General features: G+C 49.8%; 1 protein-coding gene across 1 annotated transcript in view; it reads left to right on the plus strand.

The window, feature by feature from the left end:
* Positions 1-27,937, plus strand: part of HMMR (hyaluronan mediated motility receptor) — a 415,301-nt gene that overhangs the window by 126,900 nt on the left and 260,464 nt on the right. The window contains exon 8 of the mRNA XM_085617832.1: positions 20,810-20,875. Coding sequence (XP_085473958.1) covers positions 20,810-20,875 — 66 coding nt within the window. The remainder of the gene's footprint in view (positions 1-20,809; positions 20,876-27,937) is intronic.

Consider the following 27,937-nt stretch of genomic DNA (forward strand, 5'->3'; position numbering starts at 1 on the left):
TCTAGTTTGGTTTGAGACTCCCACTGTTCTCAGTGCACCTGCAGAAGAGTGAAGAAACGCAGCAAGAAGTCTTCTGGAGTGGAGCTGGTCTCGGGTGAAGTCCCTGGGCGTGCAGGTCTGTTTTGGCGGCAGTGGTGTTTCGACTAAACAAACAAGCCTTAGTGCTTCCAGCAGGCTCCAGTACTCTTGGTATTAGTGTTGCGCGGCTCCTTGCGGTGCCAGCCATCTCCAAACTTTGTGGGGAGATTGTGAGAAAGTGCCATCTTTCTTTCATGGTATGCCCCCACGTTTTGCTGAATGTACTTTGAGTGTTCCCTGGGCTCCTGCCAATCAGGTGCCCAGGGCCTATGTTCCTTCCCTAATAACAGTGCTGAAACCTAAACCCAAATTGGCAAACCCTGGCCACATTGTCAGCCCCTGGTAAATGGCACACTAGGTACCCAGGACCTTGTGACCAGGCAAGGCCCCTGAAGGCTGCAGCACTTATTGTGCCACCCTTAGAGGCCCTGTACCCGGACACAAACGCACTGCCCTTGCAGGCTGAGTGTCTGGGTATAGAACAAAACTGAGTCAACATGGCACACATCCCTGTGTGCCATGCCCACATAACACACTTCCCTGGCATACATCAGCCACTCCTCTAGCTGGGTGCTCTATGCCAGTGGTGTGGGCACAGGAGCATGAGCCCTGTGCCCCTACAGTACCCAGGTCCGTTCCTGGGCACTAAGTGCAGTGCTGCCATTTAAGAGTATATGGTGCTGGGAGATCGTCAACACGAACTCCACAGCACCATGATGGCTCCACTGAAGACTGAGAAGTTTGGTATCAAACTTAGCATATTAAACCCGCACTGATGCCAGTGCAGGATTTAATGTACTATGCACGACAAAGGGCATCTCAGAGATGCCCCCTGAACCTAACCTACAATCCACGTCTTGTCTGAGGGGCTGCCTAGGCTGCCACACAGCAGACGGGTTGCTGGACCCCTGGATAGAGAGCCATCTACTCTCCTGGGCCTGCAACAATGTACATCCTGGGCGAGGTGCTTGGTCTCCTCCCTAGGATGGACAGGCGAATCTTCAAAGGCATGCCGCCTTTGTGAGCTTCTCCAGGCCACTTGCTGTACTCAGCAACTGGCCCCTACCGGTTCTAAACCCCCACTCTGGCGGGAAGACTGGCCGGAAACCCCAAGGAAGGACAGGGGGTGTGCCAGCCTCTGCCAACCCCAGACCTCAGGTGGGGGAGGCGAGGTGAAGCACATCTCCGGGCTCTTGCCATCTTGAAGATGGGGAGCCATGCCTGATCAGGACTAGGCTACTGCTCCCTCCCGCAGGAGAGTGGCAGGATGGGGGGGGGGGGTGTACCCACCCCAGGGCAGGGACCCAGTGGTCCCTGCCCTTTACCTACCTGTAACGCCCCTAAATTAACTATTTAGGGGCACCCTAAACCCTCCTTCCTTAGATCCAGATCTCGAAACCGCAAAGGATCAAGAAGCAAGCAGACCCGCCGTGCAGCTGCTAACAAGAGGAAGAGACCAACTGCTTTGGCCCTGACCCTAGTCCTACCGGCCTGTCGACCCTCGAACCTGCTCTTGCTAAACCCCGGCATCTACAGGGGCCTGCAACCTCACAAACCCCAGAGGACCTGGCTACCTTGTGACTCTCAGCAACTGGGACTCCCACGAGTAGTGGTACTACTCAAAGCAAGTAGCTGACCCCTGGCATCAGCCAGGAACCACGAACCCTGCACAATCTGCACCCACCAAGCCTGGCCTGTGCCGGAGTGGACCAAGACCACTAGGACGTCCCCCTGGCGACTGACACCGAATCCAGCACCCAAGGACCCACCTCGACACTCCTGACGACTCCTGCAGCCTCAGAACCAGGGACCACTACCAGCAGAGGGTAAGATTTCCCAGACGCCAAAAGGCACCCTGGCGCCCCCTGTGCCCAACTCTTGGGTGCCTACCTATCCTCCAACTACCCAACGTACCTCTTGAAGTGGTGGTCGCACCTCAAGAATCTTCGTCCCCGAGCTTGCAGCCTTTGTTCGTTCTTGAGCATCTCCATTGCAATCCATTGAGCGCCCGATAGCTCAAAAGCACCCTGCACCCAGCTGCCCAAGTGGCCCTGTGTGAGTAAGTGCCATCTTTCTTGCATGATATGCCCCCTCTTTTTGCTGAATGTACTTTGGCAGGAGTCAAGGGCACACTCAGTCAATCAGGTGCCCAAGGCCTATGTTCCTTCCTTAAAAACCTCAAACCCAAATTGGCAAACCCTGGCCACATGTCAGCCCCTGGTAAATGGTACCCAGGGCCTTGTGACCAGGGAAGGCCTCTAAGGGCTGCAGCACTCATTGTGCCACCCTTAGAGGCCCTGTACACACACACTCACACTCACACTTACTCACACACTTTGCAGGCTGAGTGTCTGGGTGCAAGACAAAACAGTTGATATGGCACACATCCCTGTGCCAACGCACCACCTACACTTCCCTGGCATACATCAGTCACCCCTCTATCTGGGTGCCCTATGCCAGTGGTGTGGGCACAGGAGCACTAGCCCTGTGCCCTTACAGTACCCAGGTCCATTCCTGGGCTCTGTAAGTGCAGTGCTGCCATTGAAGAGTACATGGTGCTGGGAGATAGTCAAGCACGAACGCCACAGCACCATAATGGCAACACTGCAGACTGAAGTTTGGTTTCAAACTTCTCAGCACATTACACCTGCACTGATGCCAGTGGGGGATTTAATGTACCAAGCACCCAAAAGGGCATCTTAGAGATACCCCCTGAAACCTAACCTACAATCCACCTCTGGTCTGGGAGGCTACCTAGGCTGCCACACAGCAGACCTGTTGCTGGACCCCTGGGTAGGAGAGTCCCTGAAACCTAACCTACAATCTCCCTCTGGTCTGGGAGGCTACCTAGGCTGCCACACAGCAGACCTGTTGCTGGACCCCTGGGTAGGAGAGCCCCCGCTCTCCTGGGCCTGCAACAATGCACATCCTGGGAGAGGTGCTAGGTCTCTTCCTCCAGGATGGGCAGGGGGAAGCTTCAAAGGCATGCTGCCTCTGAGCTTCCCCAGGCCACTTGCTGCCCCCACTCTGGCGAGAAGCCTGGCTGGAAACCCCAAATAAGGACAGGGGATTTGTCAGCCTGCCAACCCCACCCCTCAGGTGTGGGAGGCGCGGAAGCACATCTCCGGGCGCTCGCCATCTTGAAGATGGGAGGCCCTGCCCAATTGGGACTAGGCTACAGCCCACCTCCCACAGGAGAGTGGCAGGATAGGGGGGTGTACCCATCCCAGGGCAGGGACCCATTGGTCCCTGCTCTTTACCTACCTGTAACGCCCCTAAATGTAGTATTTAGGGGCACCCTGAACCTTCCTTCCTTAGATTCCGTGCAGCTGCTAAGAGGAAGACATGCACTGCTTTGGCCCCAGCCCTACCGGCCTGTCGACCCTCGAACCTGCTCCTGCTACATCCCGGCACCTCTTCTGGCCAGCAACCTTACAAACCCCGGAGGACCTGGCTACCTTTTTGGCTCTTAGCACCTGGGGCTCCCATGAGCAGAGGCTTTGCTCAAAACAGCTCCTAATCCCTGGCATCAGCCCCGAACCATGCACACTGCACCCGCCAAGCCTGGCCTGTGCCGGAGTGAACAAAGACCCCGAGGACGTCTCCCCGGTGACAGACCCCGAATCCGACACCCAAGGACTCACCTCGATGCTCCTGACGACGCCTGCAGCCTCAGAACCAGGTACCCCCCAACTGCGATCAACAGAGGGTAAGATTTCCCGACAGCGAAAGGCACCCCTGCACCCGGCGCCCTGCGGCCCCCTGGGCCCAACTCTTGGGTACCTACCTATCCTCCAACTACCCAACTTACCTCTCAAAGTGGTGGTGGCACCTGAAGAATCTTTGTCCCCGAGCTTGCAGCCTTTGTTCAATCAGGAGCTTTCCCACTGAAATCCATTGAGTGCCCGAAGGCTCAAAAGCACCCAGCCGCCTGAGTGGCCCTGACAGTCTAACGTCTACACCTATCTACTTCCCCATTTGCCCTGAGCAAGTGACCAGGAGCCCAGCTCTCACAGCCGCGTGGCCTGCTAGTCAACAGCCACCAACCGAGGCCCACCTGCCTCCCATAGGATAACATTGGGCCTAACTCACTCTGCACCTGGCTGTCCCTGTGCTGCTGAGGTTATAACAACTGTACCTACCTGACCCTGGAGTCTGTGCCCAGAATCGTAACTCTGCCAGTCGCGTACTTGTCCAAAAGCAGATATCCCAATTTTCCTCCATAGGGTAACATTGACTGGTTTCTTCTAAAATGTCTTCGAAGTGTGGAGTTTCTAAAACATAGAATATTCACCAAAAATCAACCGAGTAACAAACGAAAATACTCGCCTGCTATTAGGAGAGATCCCAGTGCTGGATCTTGGTTTCCAGCACTGACCCTGAAAAGTACTCACAACTGTACTTACCATTAACCCAATTTTCTTCCATAGGAAATCATTGACTGTTTTTCTGTGAAATGTCTTCAAAGTGTCGAGTTTTACAAACTTCAAATATTCTTTAAAAATCCTACCAACTGTGAAAATGTAATTACTTACCTGTTTTAGATAGAGGTCCCAGTCCTGAGCCTAGGAGCCCAGTACTGGATTACAAAAGTAACGAGAACCTACTTTACCTGCAACTTGAATTTTCTTCCATAGGGAATCATTGACTGTTTTCTATAAAATTTCTTCTGTCAACTTTTAAAATAGCAAAATATTGCCTAAAAATCACAACAGTAACTAAGTCGACTTTTATCACTTGTTTCTAACAACTGTCCCAGGACTGAATCGAAGATCCAGTCCTGGAGTTACAAAAGTATTCCTGAAAGCAATCTATTGCAAATAACTTAAACTTCCATTGAACTCCATGCATTATTGTGTTTGAAATTGTGTTGCCTATTGCAACAACCTGTAACCAGTATTTACAAAAGTCAATTGCATATTGCAAAAGTCTTTACCTAAAGCATCTCATTCTGATAAAGTTTATTTTAATACCTATTGTTGTCAATGTCCACAACTAGCCCCATGTTCTTGCTTGCTTCGGCTTTGTCCATCTTCTAGAGTCAGTCTAATCGAAGTTCCTGGAGTCAGGGGCCACCTAAATACTTAATTTAGGGTCTTTAATGGGTGGTGGGGTGAAGAGTAATGGCCAATGGGCTACTTACCCGTGGGGTCACTACACTCCCTATATGACCACTTCTGTGGTGAGTAGGCATTTACAGTGTCCAGAGTTCCTAGTATCACCAAAATCAAGATGGTGGAACTCTTCTTTCGTGAAGCACATCAGGGAGCCCACCTTGGGGGTGTGACGAGCCTGGAGGTGCCACATGCCTACTTGCGTAGCTAATTTCCTACCTGGCCTGGGGCCAAATGGTCCTCGGGGCAGGAGGGTGTCATCTCCCATATCTGGGGGAAGCCAGGATCTCGTATCAAAGGCAGCAGGGGCTTTGAAGCCCCTGGCCTTGATATGCTAAATCACTAGCCTTCCTGCTGGAGGTGTGAACATCGTCCTCTGGAGCAGGCATTGTTTCTGGTTTGTGTGGGTTCTCACCTGCTGGGGTTCAGAAACAAGTCTGTGGTGACAGGCTGGACGATGCAATACCAGTCAGCCAGCACACTAAGAGGCTGGTAGGTTTTCAGGGGGCACCTGAGCTGCCCTCCTGGTGTATATTTTAATACATCCACTACTGCCATCCGTATGGGTTTATTAAGACTAGGTGTTTGATACCAAACACCATAGGTTTCAGTGAAGCCATTATGTAGCTGTAGAACTCGTAATGCTATGATTACTTACCGGTAATCCCCATTACTCTTAGTCCTACTCGTCCTCGACCCAGTCATCACTAAGGAGGTATTCCACAAGACAGGAAACAAAACAGGAAACGCTTTTGTAGGCTCCACCCACCCTCCCGTCAGGGGCTATAAGAAACCAGCCAACCAAAAGCACATCCTGACATACCAAGCAACAAAGGCCTGGAAAGGGAGGGCGGGCGGGAAGTATGACTGGGTCGAGGACGAGTAGGACTAAGAGTAATGGGGATTACCGGTAAGTAATCATAGCATTACCTCTACGTCCCTCGTCCTCGACCCAGTCATCACTAAGGAGGCATACCAAAGCACCCCCAACAACAGGCCTTTGGCAAACCACACAGAAAACAGAGACCGAACACAAAGAGGCGTGCAGCAAAAATAGTTTAATGAAAAAACACAGAATCAGGGAGGCGGAACAACCTCCACAGCACGCAACACACCACTACCGAAATTGGGTCGGTCAGACAGAGCACAATTCAAACGATAGTGCCTCACAAAAGTAGACTCAGAGGCCCACGTCCCAGCCCGACAGATTTCATCAAGGGAAACCCCATGAAAAGCAGCCCAGGAAGCAGAAACACCCCTAGTGGAACGGGCCTGAACACCAGAAGGACAAGGCAAACCAGATCCCTGATAAGCCAAAGAAATAACAGACTTAATCCAGCGACCAAGAGTAAGCCGAGACGCAGCTTTACCCTGACCAGCCAAACCAAAAGTCACAAAAAGAGAGTCCGAGGAACGGAACCCCGCAGACCGTGCAACATAAAGGGACAAAGCACGCCGCACATCCAAAGAGTGAAGCAACAACTCAGCAGGGGAAGAAGGAGAAGGACAGAAAGAAGGAAGAATCAACTCCTGAGAGCAATGAAACTTAGAACGAATCTTGGGAACAAAACCAGGATCCAAAGAAAGGACCACCGCGTCATCCAAGAAACGCAAAAAGGGAGGAGAACAACGTAAAGCAGTGAGTTCACCCAACCGTCTGGCAGAAGTCACAGCAACCAAAAACGCCACTTTAAAAGAGAGAAACTTAAGGTCCACCGACTCCAATGGCTCAAAAGGAGCAGACTGCAGAGCACCCAAGACCAAAGAGAGATCCCAAGGAGGAACCGGAGAGCGAGAAGAAGGAGATGACAGAGAGAAACTCCGGAACAAACGGGAAACCAACAAACCATCCTCAGGAGGAAGAGAAGCCGGATCCCGGAAAGCCCGAAGAGCAGCCCACTGGCCCCTCAGAGTAGACAAGGCATATTTCTTCTGAAAACCCTCCAAGAAAAACTGCAGAACGGAAGTGATAGGACAAGAGACAGGAGAGAGACCAAGCCCCGCACACCAAGAGGAGAAAGAAGCCCAATGTTTAGAGTAGGAGGACAAAGTGGAACCCCTACGAGAACCTTGCATCACAGTGATGAGGTGATCAGGCAAACCCCGGACTCCAAGCGACAGCCGTTCAACCTCCAAACCGCCAAGGTGAGAGGGACCAGGAGAGAAGGGGAGGGGGACCTCAGGGGAGACGGATAACGTGGCAGAATCCAAGGAGGGCCCACCGCCAGGCTCAACAACAAAGGGAACCAGGACCTCCGCGGCCAGTGAGGTAAGACCGCTACCACCTGGGCACCCAACCGCTGGACCTTCAGCAAAAAGGCAGGAATCAGGGGGAAGGGGGGGAAGGCGTACAGCAACCAAGGGGGCCACCGAAGAGACAACGCCTCCACCCCCCAAGCACCCGACTCCGGGGACCGAGAACAAAACAGGGGGAGTTGAGCATTCGCCTGGGATGCAAACAAGTCCAGCAGGGGAGTCCCGAACCTCCGACAGATCAACCGGAACACCCCGGGGGAGAGACACAGGGAGAGGGAAGATGGAAACCTGCGACTCAATGCGTCCGCCACCACATTGTCCACCCCCCGGATATGCTGAGCCGAGAGAGCCAGAAGATGACGCTCCGCCCAACCCGCAATTGCACAAGCCACCAAATTCAAGGAAGGGCTGCGAGTACTGCCCTGGTGGTTGATGTAAGCCACAGTCACGGTGTTGTCTGACCTCACCAGGACATTGCACCCCAGCAGACGGGAATGGAAGAAACGAAGAGCCCTGGCCACAGCCGACAGTTCCCTCCAATTGGACGAGCGACGGGATTCCATCCGGAGCCAGCGAGCCTGAACAGACCACTGCCCCAACGTGGCCCCCCAACCGGCCGCACTGGCATCCGTCGTCAACACCAAAGGGGGCGGCAGGTGAATCCACATCCCCTTCGAGAGATTCGCGGAATCCAGCCACCACTGGAGATCCGACACCACCCCCAAGGACACAGGCACAGACAGAGCATAGTCCCGAACTGGAAACGGCACCCAACGCTGAACATGCCACAGCAGAGGCCGCAGATGAACCCTGGCCCAGGGCACCGTGAAGACAGTAGCGGCCATATGACCCTGAACCTCGAGCCACTGAAGAAGGGGGGCCGCAGCCTGGGACAACAAGATCCGCAACAGGGACTGAAGACGTTGAATCCGAGAATCCGGCAGGAACACCTTGCCCAGGACGGAGTCGAAGATGGCCCCAATGAAAGTCCGTCGAGTGGCAGGAAGAAGCTGGCACTTTGGAAAGTTCACTAGAAAACCATGACTTTCTAGCGTAAGGATGGTCAATGAAAGGTGCTGAGACATGACCTCTGGGGAGGGAGCCTGGAGCAGCCAATCGTCCAGGTAGGGGAACACAGACACCCCCCGGAGGTGAAGCAGGGCCACCAAAGGAGCAACCACCTTGGTGAACACTCGGGGAGCGGACCGGAGACCAAACGGAAGGACACAGAACTGCCAATGACGACCCTCCAGGCAGAAACGCAGGAACATCTGATCCTCCCGGGCCACCGGCACATGAAGGTAGGCGTCCTGGAGATCCAGAGTAGTAAACACCCATCCGGCCTGAATCAGCGGGACCACTCGTTGCAAGGTCTCCATCTTGAACGGGATCTTCTTCACAAATAGGTTCAGACTCCGGAGATTGATGACAAGCCGGAATCCCCCCGTGACTTTCGGCACCAGGAAAACAATCGAATAGGTCCCCAGACCCCACTCCAATCTGGGGACGGGAACAATAGCGTTCTTGAAAAACAGGGCCTGAACACCGTCCCTCAAGGATTGGCGACGGAAGCGGCACAAGGGAGTCGGAGTCCGCACTACACCCGAGGGAGGCGGAGGGGACAGGAACTCGATCCGATACCCCCGGTCCAGGACATCCAGCACCCACTGATCCGAGGTCGACAGACGCCAGGCTGGAAGGAACAACCTCAATCTCCCACCAACCACGGGCGTCACTCCAGTGGGATCCACGAACGGAGGGGCATAGTCAGGAACGCTGCGGTCCAGGACCAGCATCTCGAGGAGGCTTCTTCTGGAACTTCCGAGGGAAACCACGACCGGCTCCACGAGAACCTTTAAAGGAGGATTGCTGAAACCGGGAAGGTTGACGAAAAGACTTGGCCTGCGAAGAGGAAAAATCTTTACGGGAAGGTTGCCTCCGGAAGGAAAGGGAATGTTTACGTTCTTTAAACACTTTATGCAGTTTGTCCTCCAAGGCATCCCCAAAGAGACGAGGGCCAGTAAAAGGTAAACGTAAGGCCATGGACCTCTGTGCGGCATCAGTATTCCAACCCTTCAACAGCAGATTCCTACGGGCAGCGATAGAGGAACCACAAGACAGAGCAGAAGCACGTACAGAATCAAAAGCAATATCCGAAAGGAATTCAGTCTGACGCTCCATAGATTCCAGCAAATCAGGACAGCAGCCACCCTCCTGCATAGTTGAAAACAAAGTCTTAAAGTCAGTCAGGAGTGATTGAGCCACATAAGCACCGTAGATACCGGAACGTATGGCAAGGTGAGAACCAGCATAGGATTTACGCAAAGCAGAGTCAATCTTCTTATCCACCCCATCCCGAAGAATGTTATCATCAGCCATGGAAGGACGGCCAACCAAACTAGCGACAATGGAGTCCACCTGCACAGACTCAGGAAAAGAATCCTCCATGCCCTGCAACGGGTAAAGCTTTGACATGAAGCGCGGCAACATAATATGATCAGGGTCCTTCCACTCATTCAAGAGTACATCCATCACAAACGGATGCACAGGAAGCGAAGACGAAACCGGCTTCCTAAATTGCGGTAGAACAGCATCCGAAGAAGTACTGGCCACAGCGTCATCCGGGAACCCCATGTTCACACGCACATGAGAAAGTAAGTCTGGCAACAGTTCCCTGGAGATATACTTTCCCTTTAGATCCACCGCATCCAAGGAAGCATCATCAGAGGATCCCGAAGAGGAAATGTCAGAATAAAGGACCGCGTTCCCACCAGAACGACCCCCAGCAGACTTTTTGGAGGACTGCAGGTCAGACAAGGTCTCCAAAATAAGACGTTTTAAATGGTCATCATCCAGCTTAGGACGCTTCCCAGGGGGAACAGGATCCGCACTGTCCAGAGGAGAAGAGGAAGAAGACACAGGAGACACATGCCTCCTCTTCTTATGATGCTTCCCCATCAAAGCAGCAGACAAGTAATTCAGAAGAGCAACAGTAAGATCACACGGAGCAGCGTAGACTGAGAATGAAAAGCAGCCCAGCAGACAACCAGCCTCCTTTTCAAGAAAAGGAACCGAGAAAAACTCCGCCCCCAACAACCCGGCAGAGAGTGAAACCGAGGCAAAAGGGGGCGTGGCCAAAAAACGGAACCAGAAAACAAGGCAGCGCGCGGCCGCCGAAGGTAGAAACCCACGAACTGCAACTGCGCAACCGGAGCCCACCCGGGCGCTGACCACATCGCCTGAAAAGGAAGGAGCACTCGGCCCCCAACCCGAGCGCTCCGTGGCCGGAGACGAGCAGCGCAACCGGAGCCCACCCAGGCGCCGTCGACAGCGACTGACAACAAAGGAGCACTCGGTTCCCCAACCCGAGTGCTCCCAGGACCAGGAGAAGCAGCGCCACCGGAGCCAACCCGGGCGCAGTCCGGAGCCAGCGCCAGCACCGCAACAGAAAATCGGAGCACTCTGCACCCCAACCCGAGTGCTCCAGAATAGCAGCGGAGAATGGAGCGCCCGGACCCCACCCCGGGCGCCACACACAGAAGGCAGGGAAGGAAGCAGACGGAGCGCCCGGCCCCACAAACCCGGGAGCTCCAAACCCACCACCATGCCGCAAAGGCAAGGAGAAACTCACGTGACCAGCGAAACAGGCACCCAGGAAGCCAGCACAGCCCAGCAGGACCAGCAACCAGGAACCTGGAGAATCCAGGAAGCCCCGCATCCCGATTCAACGAAGTCCCACGGAGGTCCAGCAGCGCCCCCAAAGCCCAGCAGAGGAGGACACCACAGGACAACAGCAACTAGAAGCAGGTAAGTGCCCGGCACCTACCCCAGCGTCCCCGTCAGGTCCACTGACAGGAAACAAAACAGGATGTGCTTTTGGTTGGCTGGTTTCTTATAGCCCCTGACGGGAGGGTGGGTGGAGCCTACAAAAGCGTTTCCTGTTTTGTTTCCTGTCTTGTGGAATACCTCCTTAGTGATGACTGGGTCGAGGACGAGGGACGTAGAGGTAATGGCCGGTTCCTTGATCTTGTACTTAAGATAACTTCCCTGTTCATTTGTACTATCTAGCAATTGAACTAGACCGCACAGGGGCATGTCTGCTTATGCAAATATGTTCCTGCATGTAATATAATGCACCCATCCTTAGTGCTATAAGGCCTGCTGTGGGGGTGACTGACTTATATTAGAAGCAGCGACTTTGGCATGGCATATAGGATGTTTGCCATGTCATTTTTTCACATTTGCATAATTTCATGCAACCTCCAATGGTAGCTGGCATGAGTTTTGTCAGGAGTGGGCACAATGCATGCTGCAGCCATTATGGACCCTCTCTAGTACCCATACCCTGGTTTGCCATTTACTAAGCACTTAAAGATGCTAAAGGTATTGTCAATTGGGGTGCAATTGAACAGTTGCCTTCTTTTAGGGAAAGGGCACTGGTGACCTGGTGTAGGAAGCTGGCTCTTTATGTGATATATCAAAACGTTTATATGCAGTCTAAAGAGCCTAGGGGTTCCCCTGTGACTGGACAGGGGCTTGCAGCGCAATCCCCAAGTGTTCTTAGTGGTAGTACGGTGGAGCAGCCTTAGACTTAACTGTATTTTGCAAATGTCTTGCACTGTGTTATTAATAAAAATGACGTAAGAAAAAGAAGCTGCAGGCTCTGGCTAAGAAGCCAGTCTGGCTGAACCAGCAAGAGGGCTCAGTCCTCTAGTCTGCTTTTCCAAGGCCCAGGTGCAAGGGTGTACTTGGGTGTCTGTTTTTTTCCTTACCTGGAGCAGTCTAGGTAGAGGGGGGGCCTGCGTGCAGTGGCTGCAGGCAACGTCTGAGACCAGGAGGGATAAAACCTCAATGAACTCTCTCTGAAAGGCTGGGCAACTGGTGGCTTCTCCCAGATTTAGAGGCTACAATTGCAGTAGCTGCTTAAGGTGTTGGGTTTGGTGGTTCCGGAGGCCCTAGCGCCGCCTTCTCTGGAGTTCTTTAGACAAGGTCTGCGGCTTACAGGAGATCTGGAGTCTTTCGAAGGCAGGCAGTCTTCCCACGATCCTGGAGTCACAACTACATGAAGATAGAACTTGGGAGCTGTTTTCGACAAAGGATGCCGACCGGTTGCCAGGGTTGGTACCAGGTCAGCCGCTGCTTCTCCTTTCTTTGCTTTTGCAGCTGTTCTGTCTTCTTGGGTCTTCGGGATCTGCTTTTCTGGTGCCAGGGACTCCCCTAAATACAGAATTTAAAGGTGTTAGAGTGTAGGGTAATAGTCAATGGGCTACTGACCCTTGGTCACTATGCCCCCTATATGACCACTTCCTGTGGGAAGTGGGCATAACCCTGTCCCAGAGTTCTGAAGTATACCATCACAAAGATAGCTACTTCTGAAAAATCTTGTCCACCTCACTGTAGCCTACCTCAGGGGTAGTACTAGCCTGGAGATGGCACACCTAGTTAACTACCTAATTGACCCCCCGTCAAAGTGTCATGGGGGCCTTGGTCAAAGGTGTCGGCTTCCTCTTCTGATTCACATTTCAAAGGCAGCAGCTGTGAGAAAGTGCCCTATTTCTACATGGTGCCCTCACTACTTGCTGAATTGCTCCTGATAACTAGGTATCCAGGGCCTATGTTCTTTCCCCAAAAAACTGCATTGAAGCCTAAACCCATTGGCATCTCTAGCCACAGGTCAGTATCTGGTAAAAGGTACCACAGGTACCCAGGGCACTGTGACCAGAGGACCTCTAAGGGCTGAAGCAATTATTGTGCCACCTTTGGAGGCCTTGTACCACTACACTCTCACACTGCCTTTGCAGGCTGCGTGTTTTGGTGCAGAACAAAGTGAAGTCGACATGGCACACATCCCTGTGCCATGCCTCCAACCCACTGCCCAGGCATAGATCAGGCACCCCTCTAGCTGGGTGCACTATACCAGTGGTGAGGGTACAGGTGCATGAGCCCTGTACCCCTACAGTGTCGAAGGCCATTCTTAGATATTGTAAGTGCAGTGTTGCCATTAAGAGTATATGGTGCTGGGAGTCTGACATTACGAACTCCACAGCACCATAATGGCTCCACTGAAAACTTAGCAGTTTGGTATCCAACATCTCAGCACAATAAACCCACACTGATGCCAGTGTGGGATCTTAGAGATGCCCCCTGAAAAACGACCTACCACTAGTGTCCAGGCTGAGTCTGCTTTCAGCTGCCACCACCAGACATGTTTCTGGCCCCCTGGGTCGCGAGCCTGCTACTTTCGGGGGGTAGGGGAGGCGAAGTGAACCACAACTCTGTCCCTGCCACCTTGCAGATGGAGGGGCCAACCAGGGAAAGGCTCATGCTCCCTCAAACCCCCCCCCTGCCCCCCGAGTGTGGCATAATAGGGAGTGTACCCACCCCTGGAAAGGGACCCAAACATTTTACCTACCTGTAACACCCATAAATCTATTTAGGGGCACCTCTGAACCTTGTTTCCTCAGACAAGAAACCAGAAGAAAAGAAGGCCCGAACAGCTGTGCCGAAGCCAACAAGAGGATGCCCACTGAATTGGCCCCAGCCCTACCGGCCTGTCCCCACCTCAAACCTGCTCCAGTAAAATCCCGATGTGTCCTGCAGTAAACCATCTCGAAACCCGCAGGACCTGCCTGCCTTCCAACCCAAAGACTCAGTCTCCCGTGAACACTGGATTTGTTTTGACTCCAGCTCCGCCAGGATCTGCTGGTCTGCACCACCCTGCGCCCACGGGTTAGAGTGGCCCAATACCAAGAGGAGATATCCCTGGCGACCCTGACCAGAGATCCAGTGACCCCCAACATGCCTCCAGCCGACACCTGCAGCCTCAAACCGGAATGCCCCCCCCCCCCCCCCCCCTCAACTGTGTCCAGGAACTTGTAAGATCATCAACCCTAAAAGGCACCTCTGCACCGACGCCCCACATCCTTGGGTGGCCAAATCGACTCTGCCTAACCAGCCCACAAGATCCCAACTTACATCTCCAAGTGGTAGTGCTCTTGCAAACCGGAGACTCCCCATTGAAAGCTACAGGGTTTCAGATGCCAAAACAGCAGTCCGCACCTGGCTGCCCCAGTGCCGCTGAGGGTGCATCTGTTGTGCTGGCCTAACCAACCCACCCCTCCCCTCTCCCCCATTTGCCCAGAGCGTAAGTCCAGGAGCTTTGCTCCCACAACCCAGTGGCCTGCTTGCGAGCAGCCACGAACCGGAGGCCCCCTATCCCCCATTGGATAGCACCCGGCCGCCCAAGTTGGGCAGAGGGTATAACTAGAGTGCATCCTTGACTCTGGGGGACCGCTGAGTCACCCCAGAATACCAGCTCCCACAATAAAGTACTTACCTGTTAACCGATACCTCCATTTTCCTCCCAAGTATAACATGGACTGTTTTTCTATGAAAAGTTTCTAGGTGTGGAGTTGGAAAACCTAAAAAATCCTTTTAAAATTGTACCAAATAACAAACTCTCTTACTCGCCTGTTTACAGGAACAGTCTGTGTAGCATCCAGGTATACTGTACTGTGTAAGGAAAGTAATCTGCAAAGTAATCAACTGGTCATTTTACTACAGCCTATACAAAGTATATGTACGGTATTCTGGAACCAATTGCATTATCAGGAACACTACTGTAACCAAATCATTGTACATTTACAATTGCAATCCAAACTGTGTTACAACTGCATTACTATTAAAGTATTTATTGCTTACTTGTGCCAGGTTGCTTGGTTCCAGAAAATACTTACCCTGAAACCGATAACGCGATTTTCTTCCTTAGGATAACAGACTGTGTTTTTCTTGGAAAAGTTTCTAAATGTGGAGTTTGAAAACCTAAAGAAAATCTTTAAAATTGTACTAACAAAAATGCTTTTACTTACCAGTTTCCAGGAAATGTCCCAGTGCTGTATCTAGGCATTACTTGCACTGTGTATAAGAAAAGTAATCTCAAAAGTAACTTACCTGTAATTTTCCTAAGACCTATACAAAGTATACATACTGTATTTTGAAAAGCATTTCATTCTCAGTAACTACTGTAATCAAAGTACATTTACAATTTCAATCCAAACTGTATATTTGCTGCAAAGTACGCATCACTTACCTGTGCCAGGCTTGCTTGGTTCTAGAAAATAAAATAACTAAAATATTTTTATACAAAAACAATTGGTCTGAAGTTGTCATTGAGTGTGTGAATTAATTTGCGGAGTATAACTAATTTATCTTTCCTCTGATAAAGCCTTACTGCTCGACCCATCCCCCCCCCCCCCCCCCCCCCCCCCCACTACCTCCAATAGAGAGTGAGGTGCTATGTACTTTACCTCTGCCTACCTTTTGGGTTCCACTGGACTCTCTGCACACTATACCTCACTTTGGTATAGTATGAATGAAATAAGCTTTATTTCGATAAAACAGATCTTAAAAAGCACATACAAATATGACATACAGAAAAAGATTTGTGGGACCAAAGGACAAGCCATGTGAGTACAATGTCGTCATGCTTCCCAAAATAAGCAAGAGGTTTAAAGTACATGTAAACACTATAAATAGGACAATTTAAAAAGAGAATATATACAAGCAATAAAAGCAATCCGCCTACTAAATTAAGGGCTGCGAGGGCTTTAGTTCTTAGGAGCCAAGACCACCTCAAAAATTTTGATAAAGCACAGACGTGGAGAGATCGCGCATCTGATTTCAAGATGCGCAAAGCTATATGATTGTCACGTGTACCCAATGTTCTACATAGGGGTTTAAGCCAGTAAGATCTTAGAATTTTGTATTTGGGGCACGCAAATAGAACATGTGCAATTGACTCAACTTTGGTCCTACAGAAAGGACAGAATGGTGATGTCTGGGAAGGTGGTTTCCAGCGTGCGGTCAACTCGCGGACCGGAAGGGTTCCAAACCTGAACTTGATGTAGAGGGCTCGGTCATATGATTTTTGAATAATGTCAAGATAAGGCTCATAACACACTTAGTCTTTGAGGATAAGAAACTCAATGGTTCTACTGCCACCATGGGAACTAGAGTTCCTTTTTGCAATCACCCAACTCCAGTATAATTTCTTTAACTCTGCTTTAGGGGGTGAAGTTCTATTTACCCATGCATCTTTAAGGCCAAGGTCGGAAAGCAAGGCCTTCACGTCTTTCAGCCATTTGATTTTATGCCAAGAAGGCATAGACAGTATTTCGGTTAGGCCTTCCGCATATTTGGCTAGCTCAGGGGTCTGCCAGAGCCGGGCCCAAAGGAGTAAGGGGCGTACTTTTGCCAAGTCTTTCATTGCATGGCACCCTAGATCCATTAGTAAGGGCACTAAAGGAGTGCTCTGTGGAAGTGCCATCAATTCCTTATAGAATCTAGAGTCGGACTTGGCAAGCTCGTCAATGTTATTTAAGCCCCATAATTCGGCACCGTAGAGTGCCGAATTCACACCTTTTGCTTTGTATATATCCAGAGCTGGAGCTGTTGGCCTAGATGTAGAGGTACGATGTTCCCTAAGGAGGGCACCAGTAACCCTCTTGTGGGTTAAGAGCATCTTTTGTAAATGGGATGACCAGCGCATGGTGTCTGTAATACGAATGCCCAGATAATCGAATTCTTGTACCCGTTTAAGGGTAACCGCATTTAAGACTGGGGGCCTCCCTAATTTTCTAGGTGGATTCAGAATTGGGTATTTTGTTTTAGTAGTGTTTATAATAAGGCCTCTAGCACTACAGAAAGCTTGAAAACTATCAAGGAGGGTTTGTAGACCCATGGGTGATTTGGACAACAGAAGAGTGTCGTCAGCAAACAGGAGAGTTGGAATGCGTTCGCCCGCCAGGGATGGTGCGTCAGAAGGAACTTTTTTCAGATGTTCCACTACTCCGTTCACAAAGTGAAAAAAGGGTAGGGGCAAGAACACATCCCTGGCGGACGCCCCTGTTCACTGGGATTCTTTGTTTTCTGGCCCTGAGGGCCCCAGCGCACTTGAGCGTAATTTCCCTCATGGAGTTTTATTAATAGAGCCAGCAAATAAGAAGGAATAGTCATGTTGGCCAGGACGCACCACAAGGTATCACGGGGAACACGGTCGAACGCTGTTTTAAGGTCTATAAAGGCAAGATAGAGGCTGCCCTTTCCAAGAAGGACAACCTTCCAATAGATGAGAAACAGTCTAATGACCTGTTCTATGGTGCCTGTCCCTACCCTAAATCCTGCTTGATAGTCTGAGAGGATATTGTCATTCGCCCAGGATAAGATCCTCTCCAAAATCACTTTCCCGGTCACCTTCTGGGATGAGTCAATCAGACTAATTGGGCGATAGTTAGCTGGGTCATCTCTAGCGCCCCTTTTAAAAATGGGAACAACCTCGGCCCCCTTTCCAAGATTCGGGGACCGGGGCACCGTTACTGATGGCATTGATTAGGGTAGAGAGGAGCTTCCCCCATCTGGATGGATCTAATTTAAGGACGTCACCAGGAATGCCAACAGGCCCAGCTGCCTTCAGGGGGACGATGGACTTGATGGCATAGATCACTTCCCTATCGGTAAAGGGGTCGACGCTCAGTGAGTCCATAGAAGAAAGCACCCCTTCAAAAGGAGGCGTCCCCGCATCTTCAGGCCGAGAAAAGTAAAGTTTAAGAAAATGCTCGAACCAAGCCGTGCTCATATTACATGTTAAAAGTGCATGGGCTGGTCTGTTTTAAGATCTAATTGTTTCCCAGGAGGAGCCAGAGTCTCGATTGAGGGAAGCCTCTCTTAATGCCTGCCAATACTGTTCTTCCCAAAACATTTTGGCGTTGGCGACAGTGGTCTTATACTCCTTCCTGGCCATCTGAATCTTGGGTATAATCCTAGTTTTGAGAGCAGCAATTAAGGCAGATTTCTTCTTTCTGCAATCTTGCGTATACCAACCGTCCATAAGAGTACGTTTGGCCTCACCTCTCGGTGGGCCACCTTTGGTATGTACTCTAAATAGGTTTCCCAGCTTATTTATGGTGTCTTGGAAGACAAATGAAACCTTATCACAAGTAATCTCATGGGTGTTTAGTGGGGTCAGCTCGTCTTGTGCTACATGCACTTTGGTATAGTATATACAAAGCCAGCTTTCTACAGCAGCCCTTTAAAGCTTGTCGCACAAGGATGGCTTGTATGCAGGTCATCCTGTCGGAGGGGGGTGTACCACTGTCTTCCCAGACAGAATTGTTTGGAGTCTCCTGAGAGCAGAGGCTCTCACCGTAGGTCAGAACAGCGTCTTGGGTGGCAGGCTGCCAGAAAATAGTCAACAAGCATACCAAAGGCTGGTAGGTTTTCAGGGGGCACCTCTAAAGAGCCTTCTGGGTGCATGTATTGGCAAATCCACCACTGACATCCCTGTGGGTTTGCCAGTATAAGATGTTTGATGCCAAACATCCCTCTTTTCATTTAAGTCGTATAGCTGGGGAACTTGTTTCACCAGTGTCCAGCATATATTTTTAAATAGCTTCCCTATTCACTTACACTGTCAGTAATAGGATTGACCAGCACAGGGGCATATCTGCTCATGCAGGTATGACATCGCATGTAATATTCAGCACACTGCTTTATGGCTGTTAGGCCTGCTGTAGCAGTGACTTACAAATATGACATGCAGTGACAGGGAACATGGCACACAGGGATGTTGTGTTTTCTCTTTTGTCTGCACCAAAACTCAACCTGCAATGGCAGTCTTGCATGGGCTTGGTGAGGGGCCCCTTACGGTGGCACAATTCGTGCTGCAGCCCTTAGTTCTTTAGTACCTCCGGTCCTAGGTACCATTTACTAAGGACTTACAAACTGTGCCAAACATTATGCCAATCGAGGGGACAGTTTTGGGAAGGAGTTCTGACATTGACTGAAAGTGCACTGTGTTCCTGCTAACCAGATCCCCAATCACATCATTTACCAGGCTAAAAGTCAGTGTGTGCATGTCAAAGGGGCATTTTCCTTGGCCGTGGCTATAAATGTTTCTGTGAAACTAGGTGGTCTAGCAAGGTGGTTTAAAACTGTTCCAGAGTTCTTAAATCCCCCAGTCAACAGAACTGGACCCCATGCTGAGGATGCACTGGGGTACTACGTCTTGGGTAAGATGAGAGTACAGGCAGTTTTGAGGTACACTATCAGCTTTCTTGGTTAAGCAGCATTGGAGCTCCATGATGCAGTGCAGCTCAAATACTAGGTCTTTGTGCAGATCTAGTGGCTTTCAGCTCGGAGTGTCAGATGTCATGGCCCATTGAGATGACATCCACCCCAATTCTACCATTGGTGTTAAAAGGTCCTCGCGCAAGAGATTTATCTTGTGCAGAATGCAATGTTCCGAAGGACCACACGTTTCCCTTGGTATTAGTATATCATTTGCACGTAGGCTTTACCTGTACCACACATTAGGGTGATGGATTTTAGCCATAGTTATGAGGTTAACATGTAATCCAGCAGAGCATTCTTCCCTAAGGGTCACCGGAAAGGCCTGTACCCCTGAAATACTAATCCATTGTTAGTAAATACGTTGCATGGGATATGAGTGTGATTAGCAGCCCTCCCTCTGAGAGGGTGAGTATCTTTGCCCACCTACCATTAGTGCAAGATGTTAGTTTTCTTTTTCATGACCAACAGTAAAGCAAATGGGGTACCTGAAGTGTACTTTAGTTATCTAGTAAGCTGTATAACAAAAATGGGCAGTTTGTACAAAAACAGGGCAATTGTGCAGTCCTGCCAGGTTTCAAGAAATGTAACATTCCACTACTAGCTGTACTCCAAATGTCTATACTCTAAAGGGGCTTAATGAATGTTGTTGTAACAAGTATGCCAATCTAGGAAACCCTATGGCTTGTGCACCTATAGTTGTGTTTGGCATAGTTTCAAAATTAGACCTGGGTGCAGTTTGGGTTATGCTTGTGTAATTTCCAGAATTGTGTTAAGCTTGTTACACAAAATGATGCCATGTTGTGTAATTATGCCACTGTTCACGGCAACACTATAGCTTGCCTACAACCAGAATGAGCAGCTGGCTGCTGCAATTTCATATTTTTAGTGCAGTTATTTTTAGTGCAGTATGCATCCTTGAATCAGACTAATGCTAGGATGCATTTCATCACTTAAATATAGCGCTAAATGACAGTATTTCCTGTGCTCTCAAAATCACATGTAACTTCCCACCCTCCTTCTCATGAAGATTTGCCACCTTGTTTTGCTCGTAAAAAACCATATCTGGGTTTCCTAAAACGGTTTTGAAATTGTACTTGTTCAGAAGATCTTTACAATGTTTTTGAATCTATTTCTTCTACCAGTATTGGAAAAAGACTTTCCGGTGCGAATGTTGGGCATTGGTGAAAATGTACATCCCCCCGTCATAGTTTGATGTGTTCTTAATTGTATTCTAGAGTATGTTCATCAGGAAGGAAAGCTTCAGAGTGAAGAACTGGTGATGGAAATGGAAAAATTACATGGTAAGTTTGCACAAGTTAATTTGTGTGTTTTTTTTTTTGTTTTTTTTTTTGTAGCTTTAACCTCTTCAGTGCCCCGTCCTTTCCACGCCCTGTGCAGGGCGTTTCATTAGCGGGCGGGGTTCATGACGAGAGTCTCGTCATGGGCACAGCGCAACCGCGCTCCATGACGAGACTATCTCGTCATGGGCACTGAAGGGGTTAAACAAAATGTCTTGTAAAATCATCTTTACTGTTTGTGTGATCAAGTGGAATGCCAGTGTAAAACTATGCTGCATGGCTATATTTGTGCAATCTGACTTGAGTTTTAAACTTTTCCAGCATGAAATGCTCCCCAAGTAAATTACATGTAAACAGCTGTCTGCTGCTATAAGCGTCCTATGGTCACTTAAATAGTCTCTTTGGCAATGTATCCTTCAGAAGTCTCCGTAGAATAGATCAATCTGTGAGGGCAGAGCCTTGGTCTGCTTTTGCTTATGCAAGAACCTTGGGCCTTACAGGCACAGTGCACATAAATTACACACCCCTTGAGTACTTTAAGGCAGGTTGTCCTGTTTTGGGGATCGTCTTTCTGATTTCTGGGGGCTTGGTCCCATCCTGCCGACCCTTCACCTTGTGGAGATAGGAGCAGTAATCTGACTTTTTTAGGATTAGAGAATTACAGAAAGCAGTGGCATCATACCCTACCACCTTAAGATTGGTTGCAATGGCTTGTGCTAGCGTTGGTGAAATCAAGGCAGCTGATTCAGTTGTGCTCCCCTTTCCCATTGCGAGAGTGCCTGGAATCTGCACTTATGAAGTCAGAGCACAGCAACATAGTCCCATCAACGGTATGCTGGCAGCCCATCCATTCTTTAAATGCCACCCGACACACATTCGTAGTTTCGCTCCTACTGTGGTCTGTGTAGGTAAGTGCCCCTTTTTGGCATGGTCACCCGCACTTTTTCCTTGTTGATGCAATTTTGACTGAAGTGCACTGGGTTCCTGCTAATCTGGTCCCCAGGGCTCTCATCCTAAAACAAGGTAACTGTTCAATTCGTCCCAGTTGACAAAACCTTTAGCACCTCCAAGTCCCTAATAAATGGTACCCAAGGCATGGGTACTAAAGAGGGACCCTACAGATTGCAGCATACCTTGTGCCACCCTGATGCACTCACCAACCAATTCATGCAGACTGCCAGTGCAGGCTGTGTGACTGGTTCAAACAAATGTGAAAACCTGACTCTGTGTGCAGTATATGGAAGTCATCCCTGCAGCAGGCCTTGTACCTCGAAGGCAGGGTGCATTATATAATTTATTACATGCGTGGCCATATCTGCATTAGTAGATATTCCCCCTGTGCTGTCTAGTTCAATTATTAGATACTGAAATTGAACAGGGAAGCCATCTTGGGTATCTGTAATGGGCACTGATCATTACGAATTTCACAGCTACATGATGGCTTTACTGAAACCTAAGGTGTTTGGTATCAAACACCTTGTCTTGATAAGTCTGTACTGATGTCAGTATTTTATTTAAAAATGTTCAGAGGGTACCTTAGAGATTCCCCCTGAGAACCTGCCAGCCTCTTAGTGTACTGGCTTACTGGTATCGTCCAGCCTGCCACCACAGACAAGTTTTTGACTCCCCTGCAGGTGAGTGACCATGGTTTCTGAGGCCAGAAACTCCTGTTCTGGACGAAGATTTTCATACCGCCTCCAGCAGGATGGCTAGTGATAGTGATTTAACAGATCAAGACCAGGGGCTTCAAAGCCCCTGCTGCCTTTGAAATGTGACCCTGGCTTCTCCCAGACCTGGTAGATACCACCCTCCGCCCTGAGGCCCATTCGGCACCAGGTAAAGCGCAACATTAGCAATGCAAGTAGGCGTGTTGCACCACCAGGCTAGTCACAACCCTAAGGTGGGCTGCTTGATGCGCTCCAGGAAAGAAGGGTTTGAACATTTTGCTTCTGATGGAATTGAGAACTCTGGGGCACAATTATGCCCTCTCCCCACAGGAAGTAGTCATACAAGGCGTGTAGTGATCCCAAGGGTAAATAGCCCATTGGCTACTACCCTAACTCTCCTTAACGTCCCAAAATTCATTGTTGTAGGACCCCCTGACACCAGGATGAACAAAGAGCTGAACAAAGCGAGAACAGAGCACTAGCTGTGGACTGTAGCACCAAACCCTGCCTGCTCCGACAATTCCCCAGACCTGACTCGCCCTGCAACTGCATCTTCCAGAAGACTTGGAAGGCTGCCAGCTCTCAGTCAATCAACTAGAGCACCGCTCTTGACGTGGAGGAGCCACTTTCCTGCAGGCACCGACCGCGATGTCCAGTACACCAATCTTCTGACCACTGAGTCCACCAACACAGCAGCCACGCTGGAAGTGGTCACCGTGCTCCAGGAGGTCAGATCGGGCTCCCCTCCAAGTTTGGAGTTGCCAGGACGCCCAGGAGCTGCCCAACATAAATACCTGGGGTACCAGCAAAGCTGGTTTGTGTTTAGTGTCAAACTGGGCTTTTTTTATGGTTGCCCCCCCTTCTTTCTTGTTCTCTATTGTACTGATATTAAGCTGATGTCTAATAATTCTACAATAGGCTAAGGTCTTTAGCAGCCCTGTAAGTCCCTAGTAAATGATGTCGCAGGTACCTAGGGCATGGATGTTAAAGAGGGTCCCTAAAGGCTTCAGCATATGTTATGCCACCCTAAGGGACACACGCAAATTCCAGACTGCCATCGCAGGCTATGCGACATGGTCCAAAACATGAGTGAAAACATATGGCACACTCCTGTGTGCCATGCCAAAGTGACTGCATTTAATAGAAGTCACCCTTCAACAGGCCTTCGAGCCATAAGGTGGGGTTTATTACTTTGTGAGGACATATCTGCATGAGCAGATATGGCCCTGTGATGTTAGTTATATTACTAGGTATTACAAGTGAGCAGGAAAGCCTCCTTAAGATATGTACTGGGCACTGGTCAAAAACAAGTTACCCAGCTTTATAATGGCTCCACCAAAACCTATGGTGTTTGTTATCAAACACCGCCTATTAATAAACCCACACTGACACCATTTATGCATCTGGTAATACATACACCCATTGGATAATTTAGATGTACCCCCTGAACCAAACTAGTCCTTTACTATGCAGGGTGACTGGTCCAGTCCAGCTTACCGCTTCAGACTAGTTTCTGGCCCCCTAGGAGGTGAGAGCCCTGCTCTCAGGTCAGAAACCATGCCGGCGCTGCAGGTTGTTTGCACTGCTTCCAAGCAGGATGACTTATCTGCATATCAAGGCAGGAAGCTTCAAAGGTCTCTGCTGCCTTTGATATGTGACCCAAAGCTTCCCCTGACTGGTAAAATGCCACCCCTGGGCCCATCTGGTACCAGGAAAGGCGGGAAAATCTATGCCAGAGGCGTCTTGCACTTCCGGGCTGAAGTGAACACTAGGTTAGGAATTCCACCATCTTGTGTGTGGTGGAATTTTGAATTCTAGGACCAGGTGATGCCCACTGCAAAGACATTGGTCATCTAGAGGTTGTAGTCCCCCCCCCCCCCCCCCCCCCAGCGGTAAGCAGCCCATTGGCTACTACTCACTTCCCTAAATGCCCCTATATTGAGTATTTAGGAGGACCTCCCCTTATACCAGGACTTCACATTTCGGCTGACAAAAAGTGGACAAAGAAGACTGCTGTCCTGAGAACAGACACTTGACATTGCGCCAAACCTGACTTCGTCATCTGACCTTCAAGGCGCAACCAATTTGTCCTGCCGCTGTTTAGACCACAAGAAACCCAGATGGCTTCCAGCGCTTTGCCAGTTGCCAAAGACTCCCTTGCAATAGAGGAGCTACACTCCTGCAGCCGCAGGCACCAAAAAAGCAAAGTCCTGTGTACCATCCTGCCGCCAACCTGGACTGCAGCTGCCAAGGAAGCAGTCACTGTGCTCCCACAGGTCTGCTTCATCCTCCCTCCAAGTTGGGAAAGCCAGGACCGACTCGAGCGGCAAAGCACAAAATAAATGGGGTACTGGCCCCTTTTCAGCAGCCAAGGCTTTTGTCCAGTCCGGACACCAATGCTGAGGAAAATTAACCTGCACGCCTCGACAGTGACCTACACAGTGGCCCATCTCTCTTGGTTGCCCCTCCCGTAGAACCAAAGACCAGTGAGGTGCCGACTGCCGACACCTCAAAGTGCCTCTTTACCCACACCTCCGCCCCAGTCTGAGGAAAGTGACGGTGCCAACAGGCTCTTGAGATCTACATGAGCCAAGCCCGTCCTTGGGACTGGCCATTCTGGACTTCTAGTTGCCGCCCCATACTCAACTTAAGTCCAGATGAACCGTTCCAAAAGTCGCTATTCATTGGCTGAATGTGGTATGTTTTCTCTCCCATAGGATAACATTACCTCTCCCAAAAATTGCAACTTTTGAATACTATAAAAATTCATAACTTTAAGTATTTGCGTGATTCTGATCTTGGTATCTAAATTCATATAAAAGTGTGTAGTTACACATTGGTATAATTTCTTTGAATGTCTCACTCACTGATTTGTAATAGTTTAGCACTACCCTCTGATAGACCGAACTGCTCGCCCACACTGCCACAAAAGTGAATTTGTGCCTCTGTCAGCCAACTGGGGGTTTGCCTGGAATCTTTACACAGTGTACCTCATTTTGGTTCACTATATAGAGCCAGCTTTCTACATTCGGCCCAAACATGTCGCTGCCAAAATTGACCTGCATGTCAAAGGACTTACCTGAGGCCAGCTCCATGCCCGAAGTAGTCATCCTGTGTTTCTTCTCCCTCTTCTGTAGGGTCACTGCAAACCGTGGGTGCCTCAATCTCTGCGACCCACCAGGCAAAACACCTATGCACCAAGCCCTCCAGCCCGAGTTTATTGAAGCAAACTGCGTCTCCATAGACCCGAGACCTGCTCCCCCCCCCCCCTCCCCCAGTAGAACCCCCCCCCCCTTGATTTTGCCCACGCTTCTGCAAAAGGGCATTTGAGATGATTAGTTTAAGCGCTGTAAGTCAAAAAAAGGTCTGAACTTTCTACATAGTGTACATCATTTTGGTACATTAAATAAACAGCCAGGTTCCCACGCACCCAGCTTTCTACAATTTGTTGAAGAAAAGAAATTTGGTGTGATAGGGTATGTCTAAACCCTGGCACTTCTCCAGCGCTGGGTCTCAGGCCCTGGTCTCACACCTGTGACTTGTTTTGTGGAATGTCCAACTCCTGTTCTAGGTTTTCTTGGAAGTCCCAAAAAAGTCTGGGATGTTTTACCATCCTGCTGGTCCAAGTCCAAGGAGAGGGCATTGCAATACTAGTTGTTCTCACCATTTAACCGCCAAGTTTGCTGCAGATTTCCTTGCCCCAACATGATCCCAAAGCCCCCTGTATTCCATAGGCCTTCGGCAACACTGCATATATTAGAAGCCTTCAAAGAGGCCATGCCGCAGATTGCTTTTTTTACTGGCTCTCCCTGGCACACTTTCCGACCCAAAGGATTTCAACAGCCTCCATTTGAATTTCCCCTGGCAGGAAACCTTGGGAAATAGCTTAGGAGGGTGGGGAGATGGAAAATAAATGACACCAATGGTACCTGCTACAATATTCTACTGTTAATATGTGCAGAGTATGCTTAGGCGAGAATGACGCTTACAATGTTCCAAAACACACATACATTTTACAGCTGTAACTGACAGGCCTGTTTGAGATTGTGTGCATTTGCCAGATTACCAACATTGTAAATTAACACAATGGTGCATTTTGGTCTTTTGTGAACTTGCTTTCCAAGACACAATGGGCACTAAACAAATGATAAGGCAACAGTAGGGTATTGATAGTCGCGATGTTTTAGATTGTAATATATTCTTGTATGACAAATTGCTGTTTCTTTTCAGGTGCATGGACTGGTTACACTGGTAGTTTCCATCTTAGGGAGTCCGATGAAAATATTTGCGTTCGAGGCATGTGGGCTGCTGAATTCATATCTGTGCATAGATCGCCGCCTAGTGTTGGGTCCGGATGATTGCACATTCTTGTCCTGGAAGAGTCTTTGAAGTATCACAAGATAGGTGGCTCCTCCCCTGGACTACAGTGCGCATGGGCATCCTCTCCATCCTCAGATTGTTTTTTTCCGCCATTGGGTTCGGATATGCTTATCTTAGCTCAAGTTAGGAAAACTTTATTTAAGGCCAAAAGCCTTTAGATATCGTCGGTATCGTTTGCATTCTGTATCGATAGATTATTAAACTTATTCTCAAATATATTCACCTTTATCGGATCGAGTTTTGGTCCGAACATCGATCGATGTGTGAAGATGGAATCGAGGCCTCCCTTCAAAAGATGCCCTCTATGTCACGCAAAATATCCACACGTCGACGTCCATCCGGTGTGTAACAAATGTTTATCACCGGATCATGATGAGACCAAATGTATGGCCTGAGCCCGGTTCCGGTCGAAAGACCCTTCGGAATCGACGAGCGGCTCGATTGGAGGCCAAGAAATCGGCGCCTAACCCGGTTAACATATTCAGTACCGAGGACGAAGAAGCCGAGAGCGTCGAAGAGGTAGACCACTCCGACGACGTTGAAGAGCAAGATGTTCAAGACCAATCGGACCCTGCTTCAGAGCATGACTCCCAATATGACGACGAAGATGAGGGTATCTTCCGGGAAGAAGACGTCGTCTAAGAGTTAGATGACGAGGAGGCCCTTGGGGCCGAGGAAGATAGCTCAGGCGAGGAGCTAGGCCAATCCGTCTATGCGGAGGCCAAGGGAGATAGTCTTGATAAGCCTCAGGTCGAGGGATCGCCTGCGGGCCTTACCCAAGATCGGTCGGATCGTTTTACAGCCCCGCATAAAGGCCCGGCTTCGAACATTTCAAAAGAGCCAGACATATCAAAAAAGTCTGGAGTCGATTCCGTGAAATCGAAACAAAAACCTGCACCGGTCAAATCGAAACCGAAAGTGCAACTGGTTCAGATCGGATCGAAGGCATCAACCTTCCAATCAGTCGACACTAAAGGACATCGGAACCGACAAACCAAGGAAGGACTTCGGTACCGAG

The sequence above is a fragment of the Triturus cristatus genome, chromosome 7 (genome assembly GCF_964204655.1).
Source record: "Triturus cristatus chromosome 7, aTriCri1.1, whole genome shotgun sequence".
NCBI lineage: Eukaryota > Metazoa > Chordata > Amphibia > Caudata > Salamandridae > Triturus > Triturus cristatus.